Source organism: Marmota marmota, unplaced genomic scaffold (assembly GCF_001458135.2).
Source record: "Marmota marmota marmota unplaced genomic scaffold, marMar, whole genome shotgun sequence".
Lineage (NCBI taxonomy): Eukaryota > Metazoa > Chordata > Mammalia > Rodentia > Sciuridae > Marmota > Marmota marmota.
This window is the reverse complement of record NW_025999977.1, coordinates 38,569,639-38,582,368: the sequence shown is the minus strand read 5'-3', so window position 1 is coordinate 38,582,368 and position 12,730 is coordinate 38,569,639. Positions and strand designations below refer to the sequence as shown.

At 47.6% G+C, this 12,730-nt stretch overlaps 1 protein-coding gene across 3 annotated transcripts in view; it reads left to right on the top strand.

Moving 5' to 3' along the window:
- Window positions 1-10,503, top strand: part of Togaram2 (TOG array regulator of axonemal microtubules 2) — a 60,913-nt gene extending 50,410 nt beyond the window's left edge. For all 3 annotated transcript variants that reach the window (XM_048804599.1, XM_048804600.1, XM_048804598.1), the window contains exons 19-20: window positions 6,740-6,826; window positions 9,890-10,503. In XM_048804599.1, the coding sequence (XP_048660556.1) occupies window positions 6,740-6,826; window positions 9,890-10,218 (416 nt within the window). In that variant the 3' untranslated portion in view covers window positions 10,219-10,503. The remainder of the gene's footprint in view (window positions 1-6,739; window positions 6,827-9,889) is intronic.
- The last annotated feature ends 2,227 nt before the right edge of the window (window positions 10,504-12,730 follow it).

Genomic DNA, 12,730 nt, shown 5'->3' with positions numbered 1-12,730 from the left:
CCTCCCTCATGTGTTTCAGTGTTAGCTGTTTGCCCATGGGTCAGTCCCCTTGAGCACAGTGGAGTCTGGAGCTTTAGTTAGTAGAATATGGGGTCTCCTATGGTGATAAGACTCAGGTCCCCTTTACTCAGGGTCCTGTTTTCTACCCACCTGGATTGGGCACCCTGGAAAGTGGGGAGCCTGGAGATGGCCTATGTGTATCAGTTCATTTTCTGTTGCTATAACAAAATAGCTGAGGCTTTTATAAAGAAAAGAGGTTCGTTTAGCTCACAGTTCTGGAAGTTCAAGAGGATAGTATCAGCTTCTACTCATCTCTAGTGAGGGTCTCATGGAGGATGGGTGGATGGCATCACAGTAGTAAGAATGCATACAAAAGAGATTATATGGTGAGACAAGAAAACAGAGATGGGGACTGGGGAGAACCAATCCTGTTCTTTTTGTGACAACCCACTCTCATGGGATCTAACTTCTGAGGGGCAATGCCCTTAGTGACCAAACTATTGTCCACTGGGCCCCACTTCTTTTTTTTTTTTAATATTTATTTTTTAGTTTTCGGCGGACACAACATCTTTGTATGTGGTGCTGAGGATCGAACCCGGGCCGCACGCATGCCAGGCGAGCGCGCTACGGCTTGAGCCACATCCCCAGCCCGGCCCCACTTCTTAAAGGTTCTGCAACCTCCCAACATTTCCACACTGAGAGCCAAGTTTCCAAAACATAAACTTTGAGGGGACAAACTATATCCAAATCAGAGCAGTCTGCTTTGTGTTCTGACCACACCTTGAGGCAGAGTTGCCACTACCAGGAAGATGCCTGCGGTTTCCCCTTCCTTCTGGGACAGGGTCTCCTTGGATGTGACTGACAGTTCTCCTTCTGGCCATCAGCTAGAGGCTTCGGCCTGGGCAGGGTGGAGGCAGGCGTGAGGGGGCTGACTTCCTCTCTAATCCTCAGATCAGTGCTCCGGCTGGCATGGAATGGTGTTGGCCTCAAAGGGCTGAATGAGCTAATAAATTCCTGGCCAGGGCTCCTGTGGATCCTCTGGAGTGAAGTCCCCTGCTTGGCTCTGGGCGACTTGGGGTGGAGTGATAATGAGCTATCTGGGTCAGAAGGCTCTGCTGGGCTCCGCATCCTTTCTGTCCAACCAGAAATGTTGGTTTTGGAAGTGTTCTTCACCATCTGTCGAGCTGATTTCTGTGTGCACGTGGGCCAGAGCCTGAGGGGTTCAGGTGAGCAACAGGGAGAGTTCATCACTGCCAGCGAGGACCCAGGGTAGAATCAAACTGTCGTCTCCAGGAATGGCTCTCATCTGCTGGAGTGGTCTGAGCCTGGCTCAAAGAGGGAAGGATGGATTCAAGGACCTAAGCTTCCCATTACCCAGGGGGTTGGGTGGTAGCAGCAGAGACCCAGGCAGGTGGGGACAGAAGAGAAGGGGCGGATGTCTTCCTCAATCGCCCCAGCAGAGCCTGGGGGTTCTAGGGGTTCTTAGGGACCCCTCCGGAAGGCAGCTTGGAGCCCTCTGATGGAGGCGTTTTCTCCAAGCTTGCTTCTTCATGCCCTCCCAGGGATCCTAGGGTCCAGACTGGAGACGGACCATGAGATGCCATGATGTTAAAGTGTGAAAAGTCACAAAGCAACAGCTCTGCTAATTACAGGGCCATGAGGTTCTGGGCCATCTTCTGACATTAAGAAAATAGAGATGGCATAACCAGATGGGCAGGTGGACCTTTTTCCAGACCTCTTAAGATCCCTCTGGATCCTGGAGTTCCTGATGAAGAGGACTCATGAGCCAAAGTTGTCTCTCATAGCTCCTTGGTTTTCCTGAGTGTGGGTGGGGTTGAGGGATGTGTTGGTGGACAGAGCAGGTGGGGATTTCTGCCCCTGTCTTTCTGAGGGGCACTGAGGGAGGAGACACATTGGACAGCTTTTCCCTGACCCTGACCTCTGCCATTTGTCTTTGTCCTGGGGCCTCTCAGGTCTTGAGGCTCTGCGGCACCTTTCTTACTCAGCACCAAAATCTTTGGATTTCTGGGGAGTTCTTCTGGGGATTAAGGATGTTCTTGAGCAGACTGGCCCTGTCTTTGGACTCAGTTACTGGGTTAGTTACGGAAGAAACTTCACTAATCAAAACCTCAGGCTGCCAGTGGCTCAGCCTTTCGCAGATGACCTTTGCATTCAGGTTTCTCAGAGCCCAGAGGAGCTCTCTTAAATTAGCCCAACTCCCGGCCAGGGCTGGAGAGAGCAGATAAGCTGGAATAGGGAAGGCTTCAGACCTACTTTCCCTACTTCGCTCTCCCGATTTTAAGCTTATTACCTTATATAAATCATATGACCAGCACTGTATTATTAATGGAATTAAAAAATTCATCCATGATGCCTCTTCATCATAGCAACTGCCAAAAAATAGACCTATCCTCTCTTTCTTGTCTACCTGTGTAAGTTTCCCTAATTACACATCATAATGTAAAGATAATTGTTAATGCTTTTGGTTAGCACTACCCAGTTTCCCCATGCCTTTATATATAGTCTGTCTAGTTAACTTGAAAATATAAAGCTTGCCTTCACGTGGTAAGAGTGTTACTTAGTAATTACAGAGAAAATGGGGAAAAAAAGCATTTGAAAGGAAAAAAAAAAAAAAGAAAGCAATTCACTTGGAGTTAGTGTCAATTCCTAAAAGAAACCATTATTAGTATTTGGTGCTTTTCATTTTCGATGTTTTTCTGTGCATATTTGCAAACTTGCATATCCATTTGAATTTGCATCCTGCTTTAAACAAATAAGAGCATGAAAATTTGCATATGATTACACATTGGAGTCCCTTTTAGCAGCTCCGTCTTATGACAGTGCCATAGCTGGCTTGGGTGGATCATTCCAAGTTTTTTTCCTGAGATAAACACACCTGGTTTGGGCAGCTCTGGAGAACTGTGGCATTCCTTTACTGAGTTTCATGTTTATTTCAGTTTGATTCCAGCTTCTTTTCACTGCCAGTGTATACATTGCCATTTTTAAAAAAACACCTTTCTTTCTTTTTCCCTTTGGTATTGGGGACTGAATCCAGGGAAGCTTTGCCACTGAGCTATATCCCCATTCCTTTTTATTTTTATTTTGAGGTGGAGTTTTGCTAAGTTGAGACTGGCCTCAAACTTGCAACCTTCCTGCCTCAGCCCCCTGAGTTGCTGGGATTACAGGTATGTGCCCACTTGCTCAGCTTGTATTTTCTTACGAGATCTTCTCTGGCTTCCAAGCATCCTCAGGATGATGTAGCCTGGTGGCCTCAGAGTTTGACTGAATGGAACAGATGTGAGGCCTCTAGACCTTTACCACATTGTAAAGGAGTGATCCTGAGCCCTGGGAGGACAGGGTCTTTAGCCTCTCAGCCAATGGTTATTTTCTCCCCATTGTAGCTTTTAAAATATTCTCTTTGTTGCAGGGTCAGTGTTGGCTTCCTTGTGAGGCAGAAGAGTCTAAGGACACTCGGGCTAGGCTAATGTAGCATCAATTTTAAACTTTCAAGAGTTAGATTCTAGCCTCTTAATTGATTTCTCTACCCTGAAGGTTGCTTGGCTTTCAGAGGATTTTAGAGTAATAAACATAATAGTAAGAACAATCGCTGAAGCTTATGTAGTAGTTAGGATTAGGGTTAGTGTTAGAGCTATATGCTCTAGGCAAGGTCTCATTTAATCCTTGTAACAGAAAGGTACTAGGATCATCCCTATTTTATAGAGGGGCAAACTGAGGCACAGAGAGAATAAGTGGCTTGTCCAATGTTACACAGCAAAATGTGGAAAACCCAGGATTTAAACTTGGGCGATCAGTACCCAGAGCCCATACCTTTTTCCCACCGTGCTTTATGGCCTCTTATTAAACCTGGGCATGATCCAAAAGGTGAGCCTTTGTTATGAAAGTGACCAGAGAAAGATAGAGCAACTGCTGTGGCATGGTGCTCTACTGTTTCAGCATTGCCCTGTACTCTGCAAGCATTTATCAAGCACCTATTGTATGCTAGGTACCTGGGAGCATGGTCTGGTACAGATGTCTGCTGGCTGTGCACATTCAAGCACCCTCTAAGTGCATGTCTTTCTAGACCTGGGAGGCCATGTCAGAGGCCAGGGGCTAGACCGAGCATTGTAGGAGGTGGATGCACAGGGAGAAGTCCTGCCTCTTCAAATGTGAACTTGGTCAATGATGAGGGCAGGTGGAACAAATGGAAGCACCTGGAGGCAATAGTACAGTTGGTGATGACATAAAGCCTATTACACAATCACGACTTTACCAAGACACCCCGCGACCACTTCTTACTAACTGAAATATTCTAGAAATTGGCATCTTTTTCTCTCCTAGGACAAATCATTTTAAAGACTCTTTGTTGCCTTATGGATGGAGCTTTGGCAAACAGCAGAGAAGCACCTGTGAACACCTCCTTTTTTGCACCCCTCACAGACCTTAGGATGGGAGCCAGGGAAGTGGGAATTAGCTCTTAGCTAGATTGTGGTCCCACAGGAGAAGCAGAACTATGAGAACACATCTGTGAGGACGCTGGGGCTCCCTGCTCAGCCCTGGAGGAACTGGGAGAAGGTGGGATTGTCTGTAAAGGGGCCTCAAGCAGGTCTCTAGACTCAGCGCCCCACCCCAAGAGAAGTTCGGCTTTGAGATATGGGTTCCTGGCCCCCAGGTGCTATGGTTTGAAGGCCTCCTCCAAAGCTCATGTTGACATTGAATGGCCATTGTGAAGGTATTAAAAGGTGGGCCCTTCGAGAGGTGACTAGGTCAGAGGGCTCTGTCCTCATGAATGGATTAATGCTGTAATTACAAGGGTGGGTTATTATGGGGGTAGGTTCCTGATAGAAAGGATGCGTCGGTCCCATTTCTATCTCTGTCACACACACTTATTTGCTCTTCTGCCTTCTGTCATGGGATGATGCAGCACCCAGCCCCTTGCTAGAGGCTGGAACCAGGCTCCTGGACTTCCCAGCCTCTAGGTCCCAGAGCCAAATAAAACTTTTGTTGCTTATAAATTACCCAGTCCTTAGTTTTCTGTTACAGCTGCATAAAATTGACTAAGACACCAGGGTGTACTTGCTGGGACACTGGGACACCAGCCTCCCACCCACTCTCCTGACAGGTGCAGGCAAGCCGCATCCATAGCCACATCCCAGAAAAAGGCATCTCATTACTTGCCTAAGCTCCTGTTCAATTATGCCGGGACTGCTGTGATTGCAAAATGCCAGGAGCTTGGCATGCTGGGGCCACCATGGCTCACAGTAGAGGCCATGTGGCAATAAAGCAGAATGGTCCAATTTCCCACATTTCTCTGTGAGCACACTTTCTCAGTAAGGGGCCACTTTCCTCACCTTGGTGTATCTGTGAGGAACAAGGGACTTCAAACTAATCATTTGAGAAGCCAAGGAACATCAGTTAGATGTGGGGAGGAATGAGGTGCTTCTAAATTCAGTACACATGAGCTCCAGCCGCAGTTGGCTTTAGAAATACAATCCAAGAGGCCAAGAGCCTTTGTGTCCCAGAGACACCCCACCATGTTTGTATGTGATTTCACAATTAGTGGTTCATCTCTGCCATAAATACTTGCACTATTTTAATGTCTTTCAAGATACAAGCAGGGAGGTGCTCAGTGCTAGTACTTCACCCCTGGGTGTGGCTGCAGGGGGTAGTTGGGTGAGCTGTGCCCCTGGGCTGAGTGTGGCGGCTGGACAATTAAAGAAAAGAGGTTCAAAATCCCTCTTTTCCCCAAACCTCCTGAAAGATGGATTAGGATATATGGAAGGTAAACTTCTTTCTCCACCTGAGTTACACTCACTTTGTTGTTGGATTATATGTTCTTGTAGGGCCTGGGCCTCAGACTACTTGAGTTTAAAAAGCAAGGAAGAAAACAGTGAGATTAGATATAAGCTCATGTTTCCTCAATCTGTAAAACCACCTCCTGTGGCCTCACCAGAGCTGGCTAGGTGAATCTGCTCCTGATAGCATGATCAGTCAACCTGGGTCCTTGGATCCATACTGTCACTGCTAGAGCAGGGAGAATGTTGGGCAGACCAAATCCAGCGGGTCACCCTGGCTCCAGACCCCAGACTGTGGTTACAAGAGCACAGAGCCTTCTAAGCTGGGTCAGGTTCAAGGTAAGGTCTCTCCTTGTCAAAGGAGCCTCCTCAGGGGGTCAGGGTGGACCGCATTTTACTTCGTTCCTAGCTCTGTGCTTATTACATAAAGGATTTCAGCAAGTGTTCAGTGTGGAAATAAATGAGCATCTGGTGTGGGTATGCCCTATTGATCGGACCACAAGTTCAAGTTTCGAGGAGAGCCATGACTTCTAAATTCTAACCCCAACCCTTTACTGACCTTTGTGTGATCATGGCTCAGTGCCTCAGTTTCTCCTATAACTCTATATTTATATATCCTTCTATCCATGTATGCATCATCTGTTTATCAATAGTCCATCTATCCTCTTTTGCCCCCAAATTCACAGCAATTTTGAGAATCATGAACAATATAAACTAGCTCCATGGGAGTAAATGCAGACATTTGGGAGCCTGCATAACTCTTCCAAGGTATGCCTCTTCCCCAAACACCCAGCATGCATTTACTTTTTACTGTGACCTGGAAACATTCACTGGGCTTTCCAAAATGCCTTTTCCCCTTGCTGGCTTGTGGGCGCCTGGCACTGTGAATGCCTGGTGCTGTCTCAGCCCACGGCATCACGGCCCACTGAGCTCTCCGTCTCTTTCAGACCACCTTTGCCTCTTACCAGCGTTTGCCGGGAGGGTGCGCTTCCTGAGTGGCCGCTCAGTCCTGGATATCACAGAACGCCTATCAGGTGAGACTGCCCTAGGCCACCCAGCCATCTGTTCATCTCTGGATGCTTTTTGGGCATGAGGTAACCACAGATTATTTAATTGAATATTTTGTGACAGTCTCCACATTGTCAGAAGATAATCTTTTGTTTGGGGTCAAAATGATGCAGGTATGTGCATAACCACATAGTTTTTTAAGAAACTACTATGCAGTTCTTCCTCTTTGCAAACCAGGATTCCTCTGGGCCATTGAGTGTCTTTGTGTGAATCAGAAAAAGGGCCCAGCTAGACCCTGCCTGCTGGAGGCATGGTTTGATGCCTCCATCAAACAGTATTATCGCGAGAGTTAAAAAATCTGCTGCTTCTGAGGCCTGGTGAACAGGGCGTGGGCTGGATCTAAGCCTGCTCAGCCCCTGGCTGGGTGCTGGACCCATATCACAGGAGAGTAGGGCCTCAGACTGAATTTCTCTACCGGTTCCAACTGCAACTGAGGAAAGATTGCTCCAACCAATCCTACCTGGGCTTGGATTCTGCAGGATGAAGTCCCAGGTGATTTCATTCCAGGCCTGGTTCCTGCCTCTGTGGCCTTGAGGTGCAGCACAGAAAGGGCAGAGTCTGTGGGGGTCTGTGGACCCATTTGCCTCCCACTAGTACTCAGCTTAGTTTATCATCTCTTTTGTTTGCCAGTCCTCCTCTCAACCATGGGAGGGTTCCTTCTTTGGAGGAGGCAGGAGGACTGTCTGTACCTTGGCTCCAGGATCACGGAGACATATCATGCTATGCCCCCATTATATCCTCCAGAGGCTCCCAAACTGCCTTAGGAGACCCTTCAGCACCCCCTGGGGTATCCTGGCCCTGTTTTCTTCCCTGGGTCACCTTGGGCCCATCCCCAGTCACATGCCCTGGGTCATTTAATCTGCACAACAAGCCCTCAAGAAGACAGTTCCCAAAAGTCTCCTTTGGGTAGAGACAAGAAAAATCAAGCTCACAGAGGTTAAACACCCAAGGTCCTTTGGTGAGTCATCCAGGATTTGTCCCCAGGAGGCCCCGCCTTTGTCTCCTGGGTGCCAGCTTGCCACCCTTGTCTCCTCAGGCCCTTGCCTGCCCACTTGATGCCCCTCTGTGTGGAAAACCAACTTCTTTCTCCCCGAGTGACACCCACTTTGTCCTAGCCTCGTGCCCTCTGTTTCTTTTCTCTGTGTACTTCTCAGGAGTGCATCCGTGTAGTATCATAAATCTGCTCCTCCTCCAGGGCCTTGTGGCCTTGGGCACTCAGGGGTACTTGGCACAGGTGGCCTCAATAAGGATCCTGGTGCCAGTTACTCATCTGGTTTATCCTCTGTTCCCTGGTCTTGCCTCTGCTCTTTGGTTCAGTTCACCCTGTGTTGCTGGAGTGGCTTCCTACCATATATCCAGGTGTCAGACCTTCCCCAAACAGGTGCGACAAGTGAGGCAGGGTTGGCCGCAATGGCAGCCACAGAGCAACGCTGTGGGTGCCCTGAGGCAAGAGTAGGGGCATGGAACTAAGACCACCCAGGAGACCAGACCCTTTTCTGTTGCTCAAAATCAGTGTTATCTGAGGGAAACCCTTACCAGTCCTGTGTAGGTTACTTAGGGGGCACAGGGGTGGGTGAGTAGCCTCACTTTCTCCACTGACCATAATTTTTTCTCATCTATTTCCAAGAGACCTCAAAGGCACAAGTTTCTCCAGAGCTCTTCTGCTAACTTGGTGTTGTCTAGGAACAGAGAAGAAAATTTCCTTTGACACAAAGCATAGACTAAGAATAGCACAGCTTAACAGGAGTAAATCTTCTGCTAATGACTTCAGCTGCCTTTTAAGCTTGAGTGTAATGGGGTTTGCTCCCTCACCATGGCTCACAGAAGGGCTCCTGGGCCTTTGCAGTTGGAGAGACAGACCCGGGCAGCCAGGTGACTCTGCATCCCTGTACCTGGGGAATGTAGCTCCGAGGCAGCTTTGTGTTGTTAGCAGAGTGTGAACAGAGGAGGTGCATGGGCCTGAGGCAGGAGGGCTGCTGCTCTTTTGGGGTCTGGGTGTCAATGCACCTTATTGCTCTGAGGGAGGGGTTCTGGGAGAGGAGGGATATGGCAGTAATGCACTTAGGGTAACTTGGCCATAGCCCAAAGGCAGAGACACCCCTCCTGGAGACCAGGGATACCCTTTAATGTGCTTTGACATGACTTGCTCTGATGTTGGAGGCCTGGGTGCAGGATCAGCTGGCTTCTGGGTATTCTTGGGCTCAAGAGGTTGAGGGGACTCAGGGCGTTCATCACTGGAAAGGAGGGTCTGTGCAGAGCCTGGTGGTTTACAAACATGTTCACACGTCATGGACTTCTACTGGTCTTATCATGAAGTTTGACCAGATGCTGGGGGCCATGCTGGCCTCGTCCCCTGCTAGATGTTTTCACTGTGAATAAGTCTTGACTTCTGTCCCTAGCACAGCTTTTCTTTGTTTGTGGGGACTTTCATAGGTGGCATTGTGGATTAATGCAATTTTAATATTAGGCTCTATTTGTCACCTGTCTACCTAAAGCTGGACACTTGACACATATTTATCAAATTTCTAACAATTTTGAAGTTGTTCAAGATTGTTATCAAGGATTCAGGATTGTTATCCTGACTTTACAAGTGTATAAAAGGCTCAGAAAAGTTGGGTGTCTTCCTCAGGTTCACACGACTAGTAGAGGCAGGATTGTAACCAGAGTGCCTGCCTCCCCCACCCCCATACTGCAGAGACCTATCATGGTCATGGACTCTGTGCATGTTTGCCTTTGCCTATTCCTTTTTCCAAAAAAAAATAAAAAGCATATTTCCTAACTGGTTGATGTAAATATGAACATAAACCAGTTTGGATATATTCATCTTTGTTTTTTTCTGATGCTAAAATAAACTAAAACATTTTCCTGGGTCCCTAAATGTGCCATGATCCTTGGACATTGTGCATGGGAAATTCAGCCCCTCTAGCCTGCTTGCCCTTTGAATGACAGAGTCGGTCTCCCAAGAGAGGGCAGCGGGAGGGGAGAGGGTTCCCCAGCTTATGTGACCCTCCCTCTTTTCTTCCTGACAGTGCTGGTGGCCTCAGTTTATCCCCAAAAGCCTCAGGCTGTGGAGCGGCATGTTCTTCCTGTCCTCTGGTACTTCCTGAACAGCATGACCCTGACCGGAAATGGCATCCTGCCTGGGCGTGGTGGGAATGTCCGCACGGTGGTGTGTCAACTGTCTTGGAGCCTCCAGGAGCAAATGGGCTCCCGCCTGCAGGACTTTGCCATTGGGCAGCCAAAGCAAGTCCTTAAAATGCTCCAGGAACTCTTAGACACAGAATCCCCAGGAGGCGGCCACAAGGTCACCAACAGGGAGACACCACCTGACAGCAAGATGACTGGCAGCTCATGCTGATTTCAGCTGGATTAAAGATGGGCCTGAAATGGGCCCTTGACATTTTTTACCTTATTTTATTTTTATGATGGAATAATCTCCTGGTCTACTTTCCCCTTAGAGTCCCAGATGTACACAGTATAGTTTGAAGTAGAAATAAAAGAATTTGTTATTTTTCTAAGGTTTTCTTATCTTGCATTTTGTAACCTCAGAGAATTTTGCAATAGGTGGGTTTATGAAACAAACAAAATGAAACACGAAAACAGCGAAATTTGTTGCAGATGAAATTGAGACAAAGAACGAGGGGAAAAAAAAGGGTAGCTATTATGGTGTGGGTACGCGGTGCAGTGTCCCCTGAAAACTCATAATAAGATTGTGAAAGCTGTAAACTAATCAGGGGATTGATCCATTTGATGGATTAATCCATTTGATGGATTAATAATTTGAAAGGACTGTTGTGCTGGCTGGTAAGTGTGGGCAGGTGGGGTATGGCTGGAAGAGGCGGGTCACTGTGGACATACCTCCCTCTTTCTTTCTGCTTCCACCTGTCATGAGCTTCTCTAAACCCTCTGACATGACGTTCGGCTTCATCTTGGGCTCGGAGTGATGAGTTCCACCAACCACAGACTGAATCTCTTGAAACGGAGCCAAAGTAAACATTTCCTCCTCTAAGCTATTCTTGTCAGGTATTTGATCAGTGATGAAAAGCCAGCTAACACAGTAGCACAGGCCTACGTGCTGTAGGTCATTCATGGGTGGAACCTCTGTGAGCAACTGGACATGAAGACCTCTTAAGACCCAGAGCCCCACAATTTTTCAGTTTAATCTGGTCCATTTGTTATGGGTCAAATTAGAGGTAAATGTAACAAGAATCTCTAGGAACCTTGCACTTCTCTCTGGCAAAATCTTCAGCACAGCATCTATTGATCCTATGGGAACCTTCTGGTAGGATCTGCTTATCTTGTCAAAAGGCAAGGGGAATGTGACATTTGTGTCAAGAAAGCTTTCTATAGACATTGGCAGCATGGCTTGCTCTGTTAAGGACCATAGCTACAAGGTACTTCAGTCTTGAAACTTTGCAAGTAGCAACGCTTGGTAGAGCTTGGAGTGCTTTGTATTGTGCTATAAGAACCCAGGGACATAGTGTCTCTGAAACTGGGCCGATGACTGCAGTTGGGCTGAATCACAATGGTGGAGAGGTATGCAGGGCACAGCATGGGCCAGGACGTGAGGAAGCAGAGAGAGGTGTCAGTCACTGAGATCCTAGCAGGGGGAGGGGATAGTCTGTTGTGGACTCAGGCTCTGGACACAGAAGGGGTGGCTCTGACTTGGCGGGGCCAGTGGCAGGTTAACAACGTGTGACCAGAAAGAAGTAGAGCTCAGGTCATTCAAACACAAGGGTGGGACACACTGGTAAGGTGAAAGCTGAAGGGGTGACAGCTCAGCAAGTTTTCTGTCGAGCCCCACCAGAGGAACTCCTGTCCACTGTCACCTGCCCCCAGGTGTGACATCAGTTCCATACCACCTTTTTTCTTCTTCTTCTTCTTCTCTCTCTCTCTTTTTTTTGGTACTGGGGATGGAACCTAAGGGTCCTTTACTACTGAGCTACATCCCCATACTTTTTATTTTTTTATTTTGAGACAAGGCTTTGCTAAATTGCTGAGGTTGGTCTTGAACTTGCAATCCTCCTGCCTCAGCCTCCCGAGTCACTGGGATTACAGTGGGTGCCACCATGCCCAGCTATTCCATACCACCTTTCTAACTCCTTCCTGGGGTGTGTGACCCTGAGAGGCCTTATTGCCGGGCAGAATTCAGAGGGGCCCTCCTTATACCCTGGGGTGAAGTTGGACACTTGCAAGTCACCCTGGATTCTGGCTTTCAATAGACTGCTAAAGCGTGACTTTGAATAATTCCAGTCTCAGTGTGAACTACTTCTCCTCCGACAGTAACCCAGCAGGGGCTTCCCTGATAACCACCTTCCTCTTGATCAATTCTGGCTAAGTTAGATTCAAGGCCTATTGGACAGGGAACCAGCCAAAGGTGCCCAAGAGACTGATTTTAAATGTTTTTAATCTTAAACAATATAAATGATTGTGTTTGCTTGTTGTCTGAGCAAGCTTTTTTTGGTTGGGTTGGGAGACCTGAGTTTTCTGCTTGTCAAGATCTGAGAATAGATCATAATATTTCAGGAATTTTTAAGACTATAAGAACGCAGGGACATAGAGTCTGGAAGCGATTTTGAAGGCAGAAATTCAGCTCAACCACATTTTCCTGTCTCAGATACAAAACTCCCTATCTCTGGGTTTTATAACCACCTTCAGGTTTGGAGGTATTAAAAACAGTAGAAAAGAAAGAATAAATCTTTGCGCTAGTCTGTTTCCCTACGTAACTTCAGGTTTAATCTGCTGGTCACACCCCTGGCACAAGGCTTTTAGGCAAGGGCTGGTTGGTTCTGGTGTGGCTTGGGAAATTTCAGTCTCAAGAGATTTTCCCGCATCAGTGCTAATAAAAGAAAAGAGAGGACAGCACATTA